The following is a 13,836-nucleotide window of genomic DNA, read 5'->3' on the forward strand; positions in this document are numbered from 1 at the left end:
CAAACTGGTTATTTATGGACATTCCAAAAGCAAAGTAAACAAAATCTACTCATTTCCATCAAGTCTATTCTGACTCATAGCGACCCTACAGGACAGAGTAGAACTGCCCCACAGAGTTTCTAAGGAGCACCTAGTGGATTCGAACTGCCAACCTTTTGGTTAGCAGCCATAGCTCTTAACCACTATGCCACCAGGGTTTCCAAACAAAGTCTAGACATTAATTTTTTTTTTTTAGGAAAAATTCTTCAATTCACCACTGAAGTGCAGGACCAAAGACTCCAGTGAGAATGTGTCCTGAGACACTTCCAGACCCTTATGGGACAGTGTAAAGTTTATCCTAATATGTTTAAAAAGGCAATTACCTCTGTTCAAGAATATATTTATTACAAGCCAGTGTCCCCAGCTTACATGCATCAAAAAACATAATTGAAGGTCAACTGTTATTTCTTTTAGCAATATTAGGCACTATCAGAGAATGGAAATTAAATTTAAAAAATAAAACTGCTCCCACACATAATGGAGATTGCAAGGATTTAGGTAATAAACATGTAAGTCCTCTAATTTTCTTATTGAGTGGTTATATCTACCATCCTAAACCAAAAACTCTTTAAGAAGATCAACCATTGTATAAAAAAAATTTTTTTGAGAAATATTATTTAAGATTAATAGTTTATACAGAAACAATAGAATCAGAAAAGCTTGCTTGATTTAAATAAAACACTTCATATTTTCAGATTCTGCTAATTCGTTTGTTCATTAGATATTTACAGAGCACTCACTCTGTGCCAAGCACTGGGCTAAGCACTAGGGGTACAAAGATGAATAGCACACAGTCACTGCACATAAGGAACTCACACGAAAAAGACAGGCCCAGAGTACTGAAGAAGCACGAGAACATCAAACCGGGCATGTGTTGGTCAGGACAGGCTTCCTAGGGTAGGTGGTAACTGAGCTGCCTCCTATAGGATGTATATTAATTTTTTAAGAGAAAAATCAGGAAAGGGGCATTGCAAGCAATGGGAATAGCATGGACAAAGGAGTGAAAGCAACAAACAGGAAGCTGTCTTCAGAGAACTACAAGCAATTCTGGTTGGTTGGGCTTAAGATCTGAAGGAGAAATTAAAAAAAAAAAAAGTGGGAGAATGGAAGATAAAACTGGAAACCAGACAAGAACGAGGTCATGAAAGAAGGGCCTTAGATACACTATTAAAGAGTTTGCAATCAGCCTATAAGCAACGGGGAACAATCAAGTTTAGGCAGTGGGGTGGCACGTCAAATTGTCATTGTAGATAGACTTCCCTAGCAGCTGCGTGCCAGGAAGGCTTAGGTAAAGCAAGTGAGAAGAGAGAGGAGGCTTCTGTTAGCCAGCTGTGGTTACAGTCTAGGCGAGTGCGGGTAAACAGCTAGGACAATGCAGCTTCAAGAAACGTCTAGGAGGCAAAAAATGCTTGATGAGATGCAGGGATAAAAAAGAAGGGGATATTTAAGAACAGCTCCAAAGTTTCTAGCACTGCAGTTGTAGTGGTTGGTGGTGCCACTAGCTGGGACTGCAGCCACAGATGCGGGAGGAGTTGGTGAAGGGGGGGTGGGGAAGTAGGGGGTGGGGGGTAGAGCTCTGATCACCAATGACCAAAATGCTTTCTGAATTATGAGTTTCACAGATGTTATGACTTACATAGAAGCAATTCATGATGCCAAGTTGAGTATAGAAAAACCTATTTAAAAACACAGAGCCCTGATGGCAAAGTGGTTAAGAGCCCAGCTCCTAACCAAAAGGGTGGCAGTTCAAGTTCACCAGCTGCTCCTTGGAAACCCTATGGGGCAGTTCCACTCCATCCTATAGGGTCGCTATGAGTCAGAACCGACTCAGTGACAATGGGTTTTGGTTTCCTATTTAAAAACATCAGAAATCAGGAGTCATATAACAAAAGCCAGGACTTCTAAGTCTTATCATGTAAGCAAATTAATTGACTAAAGTAGTATTAAAATATGGTTATCATGTTGAAGTCCTTTATGTTTTGAAACAAAGATGTCCTTGCTAGTTGCTAGAAACGAGTTCAAGGCTTTACAAATTGCAATGCTGAAATCAATTTTCTAGACAATATTATAAATGTTGTCTGGCCATTCGCTGGCTCTGTGACCTTGGGCACAAAGCCTTGCTCTGCCTGTTTTCTCTGTCAATGGCTCAGCTGCAGGGAACTGAATGGGCAAAGACCTAGTGGCACAAAAGCCCTCAGAGACCCCTGGGAACGCCAAACATTTTCATTTGGCCACGGAAAAAAGACAAAAAGCTGGAAAGTCTGTTTCAAATTGAGGGGCTTATATTTACTTGGCAGACAATTGGAGGTTTTTTTTTTAATTTGGAGAATTATGGGATAGAAACATTATTTTTGAAAGATTCTTTTAAAATACTAACGTATTGATTACAGTAGAGAAAGGCAGGGTGGAGAGATAAGTTAGGATATTATATCAGCTTACCATCCCAAATATATAGAGAGTTGTACAGCTATAAGACTAATGCCTTGATTTTATTTAATATGCAGTCAAAGATGCTAAAGAGACAATTTACAAAAAGAACCTAAGAAAATATGATATGCAAAGATATACAGCCTCACTAGCAATTAAAGAAATGTGAAATAAAATAACTTTAAGCCACTGTATATAACTCATGGTTTAGAAAAATTAATAATATGGCACACTGTTAGCAACAATATGAAGGGGAAAGTCTGCTTATACACTGTCAATGGCAGGGCAAATTAATTCAATCTTTCCAGAGAGCAAGCCAGCAACAATGATACTATTTTTAGCCAATAATTCCAGTCTGAGGAGACACACAAATAAAAATGCCACCCCACCACCCCCACACACACACAAAAAAGTTATTTGTACTAAAATATTCCCAGTGGAGCATTCATGAAACTAAAAATGGAAAGCAATTTAAATGCCCACTGATAGTACACTATTAAACAATGGTATATTAACATGCTAGGCTTAATGGTCATTTAGAATGACAAATATATGGAGTCTACAAATCCATTCAACATTCAATAAACATTTATTAAGAGCCTACTATGTGCCAGGCAAAATGGGTCTAGGTGCTGAAGATAAATCAAAGAAAGAAAAAAACAGACCAAAATTCCCATTCTTGTTGAGCTTAATTCTAGCATCCAATATGCGGAGACATACATGCAGAAAAATGGCAATTGAAAAATGCAGAATACATAACACTATGCACAGAGATTATATTGCTATATAAAATGCCTAAGCGCATTGATGGACATAAGCGATTTAGAAGCAATAGTGTTTAATGTTCATTTAATTATTTTTGTTAAGTAGTATAAGTTAATAATTGCATTAAAAAGTTTAATATTTTGAAATGCAAAAAAAAAAAAGTTTTTTATTCTAGCTGGGAATATCCAACAAATCATCACAATAATTATGTATTATTGTATAATATTATATAATTATTATTGTTAATTTATTCTAACATTAAAATAGCAGCTGCTTCTACGCTAAGGGAGGACCCAAACAAGTTAGCAGGCCACCAGTATGATGCCATTTGTGCCGATAGGGGAGAAGAGGGTAGGGGCCTTAATCTCGCGTGCCCAGGTCCGTAAAAGGAGATGAGCAACAAGTTCACATACAATGAAATAAAGCAACACGCACCACAGCAGGCACTGCACAGACAGAACCATCTGCTGCCCGTGAGGAACTTACAGTCTAATAGGACATTCATCTATGTCTGCATTTAATCTAAACAGGATCAAATAAAAAATTAAAATACTGCCAAAAAAAAAAAAAGTAAGTAAAATGTTTTGATAGTGTGTGCTTTTTTTCTCTCTTGTTTTAGATTCTTCCAGCAGCCAGTGGGTTTTGAGATACATTCATTGGTAAAATACACGTCACAGGCTCTGCTTGGTGAGTCTGACATTTGAACATGGCAAACATTGCCCTCCGGAACCTACGATAAAGAAGGGGAAATCTGGCATCATCTTACAACGACTTGGAACTCTTAACACATTTGCAAATATGAATAAGGTGCCACTACTACCAAATGACCTTTACAAAATAAACATCCACCTCCGACTGTAATGTCTTCATTAGATTGTGAGGCCTTTCTTCCAGGGCACCTCTGCGTGCATTCGAACCGCCGAACGTTTGGTTAGTAGTTGAATGCTTTAACTGTTTGTGTCACCCAGGGACTCCGTCACAAACTTCACAAAAGTCTAAGGTAAATGGTGCAGCTAAAGACCAATTTTGCACCATTGCTTCTAAGCATTGATGACCTTTAATAATAGTCCAATAATTACATGCATTTAAAATGACATTTCTAATGTCAATTGCAATCACGTTTTGTTTTGTTTTTAAACTAAGGGTGTGTATTTCATACCTCTATTGGAATCGACTCAACAGCAATGGGTATGGGTTGTTCTGAGCAAAAGCTAGTTGAAATTAAGGGTGTTTGAGAATAAATGACCTACGCAAAGGAATTACTAACAGGCTCTGAACTTAAAATATGTTCTTTATTCTTCATCCTTAGTTTGTTTGGTCTTAAAACTTTTGTTTCTTCACTTCCCATGTCTGTAGCTAAAGCTGATTCCCAAACATGTGCATAAATACAAAAGTTAAAAAAAAAAAAAAGCAACACTGGCATTCCAGGTTCAAATTACCTGACCTCTATTGAGATTCTCTGGCCAAATATTTAAGCACAGTGGATAGGTTCATTCCATTTTTCCAGCAATGAAAGGAAATGAAATAATCTCAACTCCACTGAGGAAGCAGGAAAGGAAATCTGAGGGAGAGGGGGATTCTGTTATCCTGAATAACTACCAATTCCTGGAACCCTTTATGTTAGCACTGGATTTTTCTCTTATATTTGAGTGATATGTTTTCGTTCTGGTAAATATATAACTGTGCTAACCGCATAGGGAGCCAAACACTGCCTTGTCCATTTTCCAGTAATAGAACTGCTCTATCTTTTGGAAAAGTTCCTAGGTGGCACAGTTTGTACTCCACTGCTAAACTAAAGGTTGGTGGTTCGAACCTACCCAGTGGTACTGCAGAAGGTGTTCTGCTTCCATTAAGATTACAGCCAATGTGGGGACCATGGTCTCAAGGAACATCTAGCTCAATTGGCATAGCATAGTTTATAAAGAAAATGTTCTATATTCTACTTCGGTGAGTAGCATCTTGGGTCTTAAAAGCCTGTGAGCAGCTATCTAGGATACTCCACTGGTCTCACCCCTTTGGGAGCAAGGGAGAATGAAGAAAACCAAAGACACAAGGGAAAGATTAGTCCAAAGGACTAATGGACCACATCTACCATGGCCTCCACCAGACTGAGTCCAGCACAACTAGATGGTAACCAGCTACCACCAATGACTGCTCTGACAGGGATCACAATAGAAGGTCCCTAACAGAGCTGGAGAAAAATGTAGAACAAAATTCTAACTCGAAAAGAAAGACCAGACTTGCTGGCCTGACAGAGACAGGAGAAGCCCTGAGAGTGTGGCCCCTGGACACCCTTTCAACTCAGTAATGAAGTCACTCCTGAGGTTCGCCCTTCAGCCAAAGACTGGACAGGCCCATAAAACAAAATGAGACTAGAGGGGCATACCAGCCCTGGGACAAGGACTAGAAGTCAGGAGGGGACAGGAAAGCTGGTAATAGGGAACCCAGGGTTGAGAGGGAGAGTGTTGACATGTCGTGGGGCTGTTAACCAATGTCATAAAACAATACGTGTACTAACTGTTCAATGAAAAACTAGTTTGTTCTGTGAACCTTCATCTAAAGTACTACTTAAAAAAAAAAAAAAAAAACAGATTGCAGCCCAAAAAACCCTATAGAGCAGTTCTACTCTGTAACACATGGAGTCGTCAGGAGTCAGCAACTAACAACAACATCTTTTGGGAAACCCATTTCATATATTTTGAGTGAAGTAAGGGCGATACAAACAGCTAATGTCCTTGACTGCTAACCAAAACGTTGGAGGTTCCAGTCCATCCGGAGACACCTTGGAAGAAAGGATTGGCATTCTACTTCCAAAAAATCAGTCACTGAAACCCTAGTTCTACTCTGGCACACATGTGGTCACCATGAGTTGGAATCTAGTCAACGGGAACTGGTTAGCCACGCGAACCAAGCTGAACTGACGAGGGACCTCCTGGGGGCTTTTCTGCTAAACAGCCATCTGAGCTGAAGCTTGCTTTTGGAGTTGCTTAAGAACTTGGGTCTTGGATTATCCATGATCGTCTCTGCCACCATGTGGGAAAGCCTGTCACAGAACTAGAGATGTAGGCATTTCAGGTCCTAAAGGCTGCTGTATTTTTCAGTTGCATGAGGCAAATATCCTTTTTGTTTACACTAGTTTGAAGTGAATTTCTGTCACTTACCTCTGTAGAAGTCTTAGAACATTATCCATTGCCTTTTAACATTCGTGTATCAATTTTTTTACTCAGAAGCCTTTTAGACATTACTTACTTTTTATTAGCAACCACATAAATACAGGGGTTGTAGAACGTAGAAGACTTTGCAAACAGTGGAGCTATGATGGCCATAGAAGGTGGAATCTTCTTTGAGTCACCAAAAGAAGCCCATAAGCACACAATGGAATAAGGGGACCAAGCCACCAGAAACATTAGTATCATTATCACAGACATCTGTAAAAGAAATAAACGTTTGCCAAACCCAATATTTAAAATAGGATGGAAAACTACCTAGATTGGAATTTGAACATGTTTATGTTGTTAATGACATAAAAGAAATAACTAAATTTTTCCCTCAGTATATTTTGCTTAGGTGCATGAAGTCAGCTATGATAACAAGAGCTTATATAATGGATATATCAATCAGTATACTACATTGTTTTTAAGAACATTACATACTGTAAAGAATATCTTCTTTATTTTGGTCTGTCACGGGATTAAAAGTGCCAGGAGAGGGTACGAAAGCTGGCTTTAATGAGAGGCAGATGAAAATCCATTCCTAACCCATTTCTCATAGTTGTGCTATGGGCTGCTGGCATTGCTTTTCCTCACTGTCATTATCTGCAAGTCTAAAAATAACTTTCCAACTTTTTAAACTCAATCTGGAAAAAAAATAAAACCCTAAGTTGATCTCAGTGAATTCTAACACAGGCCATTTGTGCTGGATATATAATATGTACAGGGCAGACATTTTTGTAAAGGAGCTCCCTTGGAACTTTTTTAAATGGAAAATTATAACCTTTACATTGCTCCCTTCTGATCACACACTAAAATGATGAAAAAGAGATTTTTAAAAGATGAAAACCCATAAGACAGAGAATAGGTGATTATATAATAGATTTTTTTTTTTAATGGAAACTGAATAACAATTGGACAAGTGACAAATTACTTCTCAGACATGAGAATGTTTTAAGGGAAAAAAAAAGGAAAGCCAGCCAGCAGTGAGGGAAAACCAGACACAGCTAATTTATTCCACTGAATTCCAGAAAGTTTCAGAAATTGGAGGTAAGAGATAACTGAACATAGGCACATACATGGAACTGATAACAGTAGAACAGGTTGACAACCTGCAAAAAGAAGAAGCTAGGTTTCTGAATTCCCTCTCCACTCCGCCAAGCAATTGCCCCTTCCTCTCACTGGAAGAGACCCAGAGATGTGGTCTAGGGGAGGTTAAAGCAGGGAGACTCAGGACTGGGGGACACTGGGCTCAGCAGGGTGCTGGCATACTTTACTCAAAAGAGGGTTACTGCATACTCCTCCCCCTACTGAAAATAAAGAGAAGATATATATCCATACAGGTCCCTAGGTGGCACAAACAGTTTGAGCTCACCAACTAATCTAAAAGTTGGCAGTTCAAACCCACCCAGCAGTACCATGGAAGAAAAGCCCTGGTAATCTGCTTCTGTAAAGATTACGGCCAAGAAAATCCCATGGAGCACACAGTTCTACTCTGTAACAAACGGGATTGCTATGAGTTAGAAACAACTCAGCAGCAACTGGTTGTTTTTTTTTTAGTACATCCATAAAACAAAAAGAGAAGGCTACAAAAAAGGAGTTTGCGGTATAAAAATAATTCCTTTACCTATAAAAAATAGTTTTTATCATACCTATAAAAGTAATATTGGAAATGTTTAAAATACAACAGAAAGGTTGAAAGACATAGTCAGGGCCAAGATGAGCATGAGGCTGGTGAGATGTGTCCTACAAGTGCAAGGTCCAATCCTGTCTTTATTTAAAATTTTATATTTTGTTCATCATTGATTTTTTTTTTTAAATACTGCATTAAAATATTGCATTTCTTGGCCACAACCAATGACTGCCCTGACAGGCAACACAACAGAGAACCCCTGAGGGAGCAGGAGAGCAGTGGGATGCAGACCCCAAATTCTTGTAAAAAGACCAGACTTCGTGGTCAGAATGGGACTAGAAGGACCCCAGAGGTCATGGTTCCCAGACCTTCTATTGGCCCAAGACAGGAACCATTCCCGGGGCCAACTCTTCCGACAGGGATTGGACTGGAATATGGGATGGAAAATGTTACTGGTAAACAATGGGCTTCTTGAATCAAGTAGGCACATGAGACTGTGTTGGCATCTCCTGTCTGGAGGGGAGATGAGAGGAGAGAGGGGGCCAGAAGGGAGGGAGTGTGCTGTCTCATTAGGGGGAGAGCAATCAGGAGTGTATAGCAACGTGTGTATAAATTTTTGTATGAGAGACTGACTTGATTTGTAAACTTTCACTTAAAGCATAATAAAAATTAATTAAAAAAATATTGCATTTCTTGATTACTCAGCTTTTTGGTGCCCCTTAAATTTTGTACCCAAGGCAAGGGTCTCACTCTCTTCGTCCTAGTCCCAGCTCTGCATACGGCTGAAGAAATCTCCCAGAAAGCAGGATTAAAAAAAAAAGAGAGAGAAAATAGAAGACAAAATTTAAGAGAATTAGAAGATAAATCCAGGAGATCAAGTATCCAAATAAAAGGTGTTCCAGGGAAAGAGAAGAGAGAAGAGAGAAAACAGAGAGGAAGGAATCATGAGAGAAATAATACAAGAGTCCTCCTGGAAGTGGACAACAAGAGCCTCCTCATTGAAAGCACTCACCAGGTACCCAGCAGGTAGATGAATAAAGACACACACCAGGCACATCACTGTGAACTTTCAGAAAAGAGGGCACAGACAGAAGATCCTACAAGCTTCCAGAGAGAACACACAGATCCCTACAAGGGATGTCGTCAGAATGCCATCAGCCTTCACAATAGCAATACTAGAAGCTAAGAAACTATAGAGCAAAGCCTTCGAAATTCTTTGAGAAAATCATTTCTACCTAGAATTCTATACATAGCAAACTACCAGTCAAATACAATAGTAGAGTTAAGACATTTTCGGGCATGCAGAGTCTTAAAAATTTTACCTCCCTTGTATTCTTCCTAGAGCCCTGGTGGCTCAGTTGTTAAGAGCTTGGCTGCTAACCAAAAGGTCAGCAATTCAAATCTATCAGCTGTTACTGGGAAACTCTATGAGGAAGTTTTACTCTGTCCTATAAGGTTGGTATGAGTTAGGATTGACTGGACTGCACCAGGTTTGACGTTTGGTTGGTTGTATTATTCTAAGGAATCTACCAGAGAATGCGCTCCACCAAATCAGATGGAGTACATTGAGAAAAAAGGAAAACATGCGATCCAGAAAACAGAGGATTTGACCCAGAAGAGAACCAAGGGCACTTCCAGAGGTGATGGTTTGCACTCAGCTACTAACCAAAAGGTTGGCTGTTCAAACCGTCCCACCATCATCATGGAACAAAGACCTGGTGATCTGCTTCTGTAAAGATTACAACCAAGAAAACCTTATGGAACAGTTCTACTCTGTAACACATGGGATTGCCATCCGTTGGAATCAACTCAACTGCAATGGGTTTGGGTTTTTTTGTTTGTCTGGTTGGTTGTTTTGTTTTTTGATGAAGGGAGATCTGAGGATGACCGCTAACTGGGCAGTAGCACTAGAGAACAGCCAGTCCAGAGTAGAGTAAGGGGCTGGAGAGTGCTAGGAGGGGTAGTTCCAAGACAATAGTAAATTGAATCTATTGCCTGATGTGTTTGAACATACTGAGAGGAGACTGACACTTCTGGTGAAGAGTTTAGGGATGAATTATGACAGGCACACAGAACGGTAAGCAAACAACAGTACAGAAAAAAAGGGAGGAGGGGTGAAAAAAATGAATGAATCATTAACACCAAAGGAAAAAAAAATTGTATAAAAAAGTGTGAATCACTGTACCCTACAGATACCTGCACAAAATAAAATTCAGATAGTCAACAATAATGCAAACATTGATTCTAAATATAGTCAAATATTGTTATCATTATATTGACAGGATGAGGAGAAAGAAAGATGGGGGGAGGAGAAGAGAAGTTTAGTGATATAAGAGAAACAAATCTTCATCTTCCATGGTAGGAAACCAAACAAAAAAATCCAAAAGAGCAAATAAGCATATCACTTAGAAATATGGAGACAAACACCAGAAGAAAGAGCTGGCAAGGGAGGATCAGAGATGGGGGAGAGGTGGCTGCTGAGAGCCAAGGGACTCTTTTACTATGTATGTGTAAAAGCTTGATTACAAAATTTTTTTAAGGACTCAGATTTCTTACCTTTGTTACATCTAACTGATCTGACCAGTCTCTGTTGAGGTACTCAGCACAGTTACTAGCAGTATGACGTTTAATGGATCGAGTGACATGGTAGTAGCAGTAAAACATCACTGCAAGGGGCACAACAAAATTTATCACAATAACTGTCATCGTGTAAGAAACAAAAGATCTGAAATAAGAAAAAGCAATTATGACTACTCATTGAATGCCCTTAATAGGGGGGTGGGAAAGGGGGGGCAATAATTAGAAATAATACTGGCATTGTTCCCCTGTCATATTATTAAATACCTTAGGATATATTGTTGACTTTTAGTTCATTTAGACCAGGAGTTAGTAAACTATGGCCTCAGGGCAAATCCAGTCTGTCACTTTTTCTTTATAAATAAAGTTCTATTGGAACACAGCCATACATTCATTTATATATTATCTACAGCTGCTTTCATAGTACAATGGCAGAGTTGAATAGTGGTGTCAAAGACTGTCTAACCTGTGAAGCCTAAAATATTTACTTTTTGACCCTTTATGAAAAAAGTTCTAGAATTTGGATTTAGAAATTTCTATTTGTTTTTCTGAGTAATCTCATTTTAACGAACTAACTTATCCTCTTTCCCCAGGGAAATACAGAAGATTATTACCAACTACCACGCAAATCCTTGCAGGGACTGTGCTTTTGCTGCATTTAATTCCCAGAAAATGCTTTATCATCAGATCTTCTTGAAAAGACGTATCAGCCTGAACTACCACCAGAGTTGAGTGCTGTCTCCTTCCACTAACAGTCCGTTTTCCCTCCCTCGGTGCCACCTCTGAGATGTACAAATATTGTAAGGGTGATTTGTACCTTTCATTGCTGCCTTAGGAGGGTCTGAGGAGAGGGAGGAAGGGACAGAGTAAGGGGGAGAAAGGGAGCTGGGTGACCTTCACTTGCAAACAAGCATAATTCATTTTCTCAGTTTTGTCTCTTGCTTGAATCACATCATCACCACCCGGGAAGACCTTTGCCACATTCTCTATGAGAAACATGCCATCTGAGCTTAAATTTGAAATGGTGGAAAAATGTTACATTAGTAGCATTTGATTTTAAAGTGTAAACATGTCTCTTACGCATCATTTTTCCTCCAGTTTATGGTACAAGTGGCACCGGTAGGATCTGGGGCATAACTCGCCCACCCTGTGATAGGCAACAAAGCCCAAAGCAAGCCATTGATCCAGGCCCCCAGGATCATGCTGACGTAAGTGTTAGAGGTCATTCTTCTTCCTGTTGACAAGCATATGAAATACTATCATCATTTACCAATGACAGGATCCATATCTTCACTTTGTTTTAACTGATGATTCGAAGTTAAAAAGAAGATTCTTTACAGAACACTTCTGGTTCACTCAAAGCCTATCTACGTGAATTCACATTCTGAAAAAAAGTCACATGCAAGCTGAAGCCTGAGTGATAAAAAGGATCAGCCAGAGGATAAACAGGAAGGAAAGCTTTCCAGGCACAGGGAACAGCATGCACAAAGGTCCTGAAGTGGGAGAGCTCTGCCAGTCCCCCAATGTGAGATGGCCCCAGCCGAAGCTGGAAAGGTAGACCAAGGGTCTGACCACGAGGGCCTTGGAGGCTAGGTTAAGAAGTTTGGATTTTATTCTAAGTATAATAGGAAGTCATTGATACTTTTGTACAGGAGAAGTCAGAGAGATAAGACTGACTGTGAAAACCATTATGCCTGTTTATTTTCTTTCTTTCTCTCTGGTCAAATTGTGCTGACTTCCCCAGTATTGTGTACTGTCTTAACCCTTACCAACGTTACCACTTATCTAATATCGAGTCAGTGTTTTTCCCTTCCTTCCTAGTAACCATCAAAGATTGTTTCATCCTGTGTGGAAACTGTTTCATATAGTATTTGTTCTTTTGTGATTGACTTATTTCACTCAGCATAATGCCTGCCAGATTCATTCATGTTATGAGATGTGCTCCAGAATCATCATTGTTCTTTATCGTTGTGTAGTATTCCATTATGTGTATGTACTATAGTTTGTTTATCCATTCATCTGTTGATGGGCACTTAGGGTTCCATCTTTTTGCTATTGTGAATAATGCTGCAATGAACATGGGTGTGTATATGTCTATTTGTGTGACCACTTTTATTTCTCTAGGATATATTACTAGGAATGGGATTGCTGGATCATATGGTATTTCTATTTCTAACTTTTTAAGGAAGCGCCATATTGTTTTCCAAAATGGTTGTACCATTTTGCATTCCCACCAGCAGTGCATAAGAGTTCCAATCTCCCTGCAATCTCTCCAACATTTGTTTTGTTTTGATTCATGCCAGTAATGTCGGGGAGAGATGTTATCTCATTGCAGTTTTGATTTGCATTTCTCTAATGGCTAGTGATGGCAAGCATTTCCTCACGTGTCTGTTAGCCACCTCAATGTCTTCTTTGGTGAACTGTCTGTTGATATCCTTTGCCCATTTTTTAATTGGACTATTTGTCTTTTTATTGTAGAGGTGTTGTATTTTCCTATAGATTTTAGATATTAGACTTTTGTTTAAAAATTAAACATGCACGTTCATCAAATGACTTCACCAAGAGTAAAAAGAGAACCTATGGACTGTGAAAAAAAAATTGGCTATGACATATCTGACATTATGTTCACATTTTGAAGAGAATGTGTGTCAAATGCTACTTAAGGAAGAAATGAATCCATTTAGAAAGCTCAGAAAAGTGCTGTACCTATGTGAGGATGGCAGATGGTCAGGTAGCGATCCACAGCCACGACAGTGAGTAATCCAATACTTGCCATCCCAAAAAAGATATTTAATCCAGCATAAATCTGAAAACCAAAATTGGATAGAATCTACCATTCTAAACGCCTTTCCAAGAAACATTGAAATTTTTTTCCATTGGTAGAATATATTTAAATATATTAATTTTTTTTATTTTACTAAATTTAAAATCAATCTTCTATTGTCAAATTGTAAGTGGTTTAATAAAGGTATTTATGGAAAGTGTTTGAGATTTCATTAATTAAACACTTTTAAAAAATATTTTAAGAGTAAAGGTGAAACTTCTACATGACAAAAGACATAAACAGAGTGCAAAAATAAAGCATAAATTAGGTACAATGCATGTAACGAACAAAAGATTAGTACTGAGAATATATACAATCAGCAAGAAAAAGAAAAACTCAACAGAAAAACAAGCAAAGGATGA

General features: G+C 38.8%; 1 protein-coding gene across 1 annotated transcript in view; it reads right to left on the reverse strand.

The window, feature by feature from the left end:
- Positions 1-2,651: 2,651 nt before the first annotated feature.
- Positions 2,652-13,836, reverse strand: part of RRH (retinal pigment epithelium-derived rhodopsin homolog) — a 31,711-nt gene continuing 20,526 nt past the window's right edge. The window contains exons 3-7 of the mRNA XM_003410397.3: positions 13,357-13,456; positions 11,731-11,884; positions 10,630-10,798; positions 6,481-6,659; positions 2,652-3,961 (exon numbers count right to left, since the gene is read on the reverse strand). Coding sequence (XP_003410445.2) covers positions 3,847-3,961; positions 6,481-6,659; positions 10,630-10,798; positions 11,731-11,884; positions 13,357-13,456 — 717 coding nt within the window. The 3' untranslated portion in view covers positions 2,652-3,846. The remainder of the gene's footprint in view (positions 3,962-6,480; positions 6,660-10,629; positions 10,799-11,730; positions 11,885-13,356; positions 13,457-13,836) is intronic.

Source organism: Loxodonta africana, chromosome 5, assembly GCF_030014295.1.
Source record: "Loxodonta africana isolate mLoxAfr1 chromosome 5, mLoxAfr1.hap2, whole genome shotgun sequence".
Classification (NCBI taxonomy): Eukaryota; Metazoa; Chordata; class Mammalia; order Proboscidea; family Elephantidae; genus Loxodonta; species Loxodonta africana.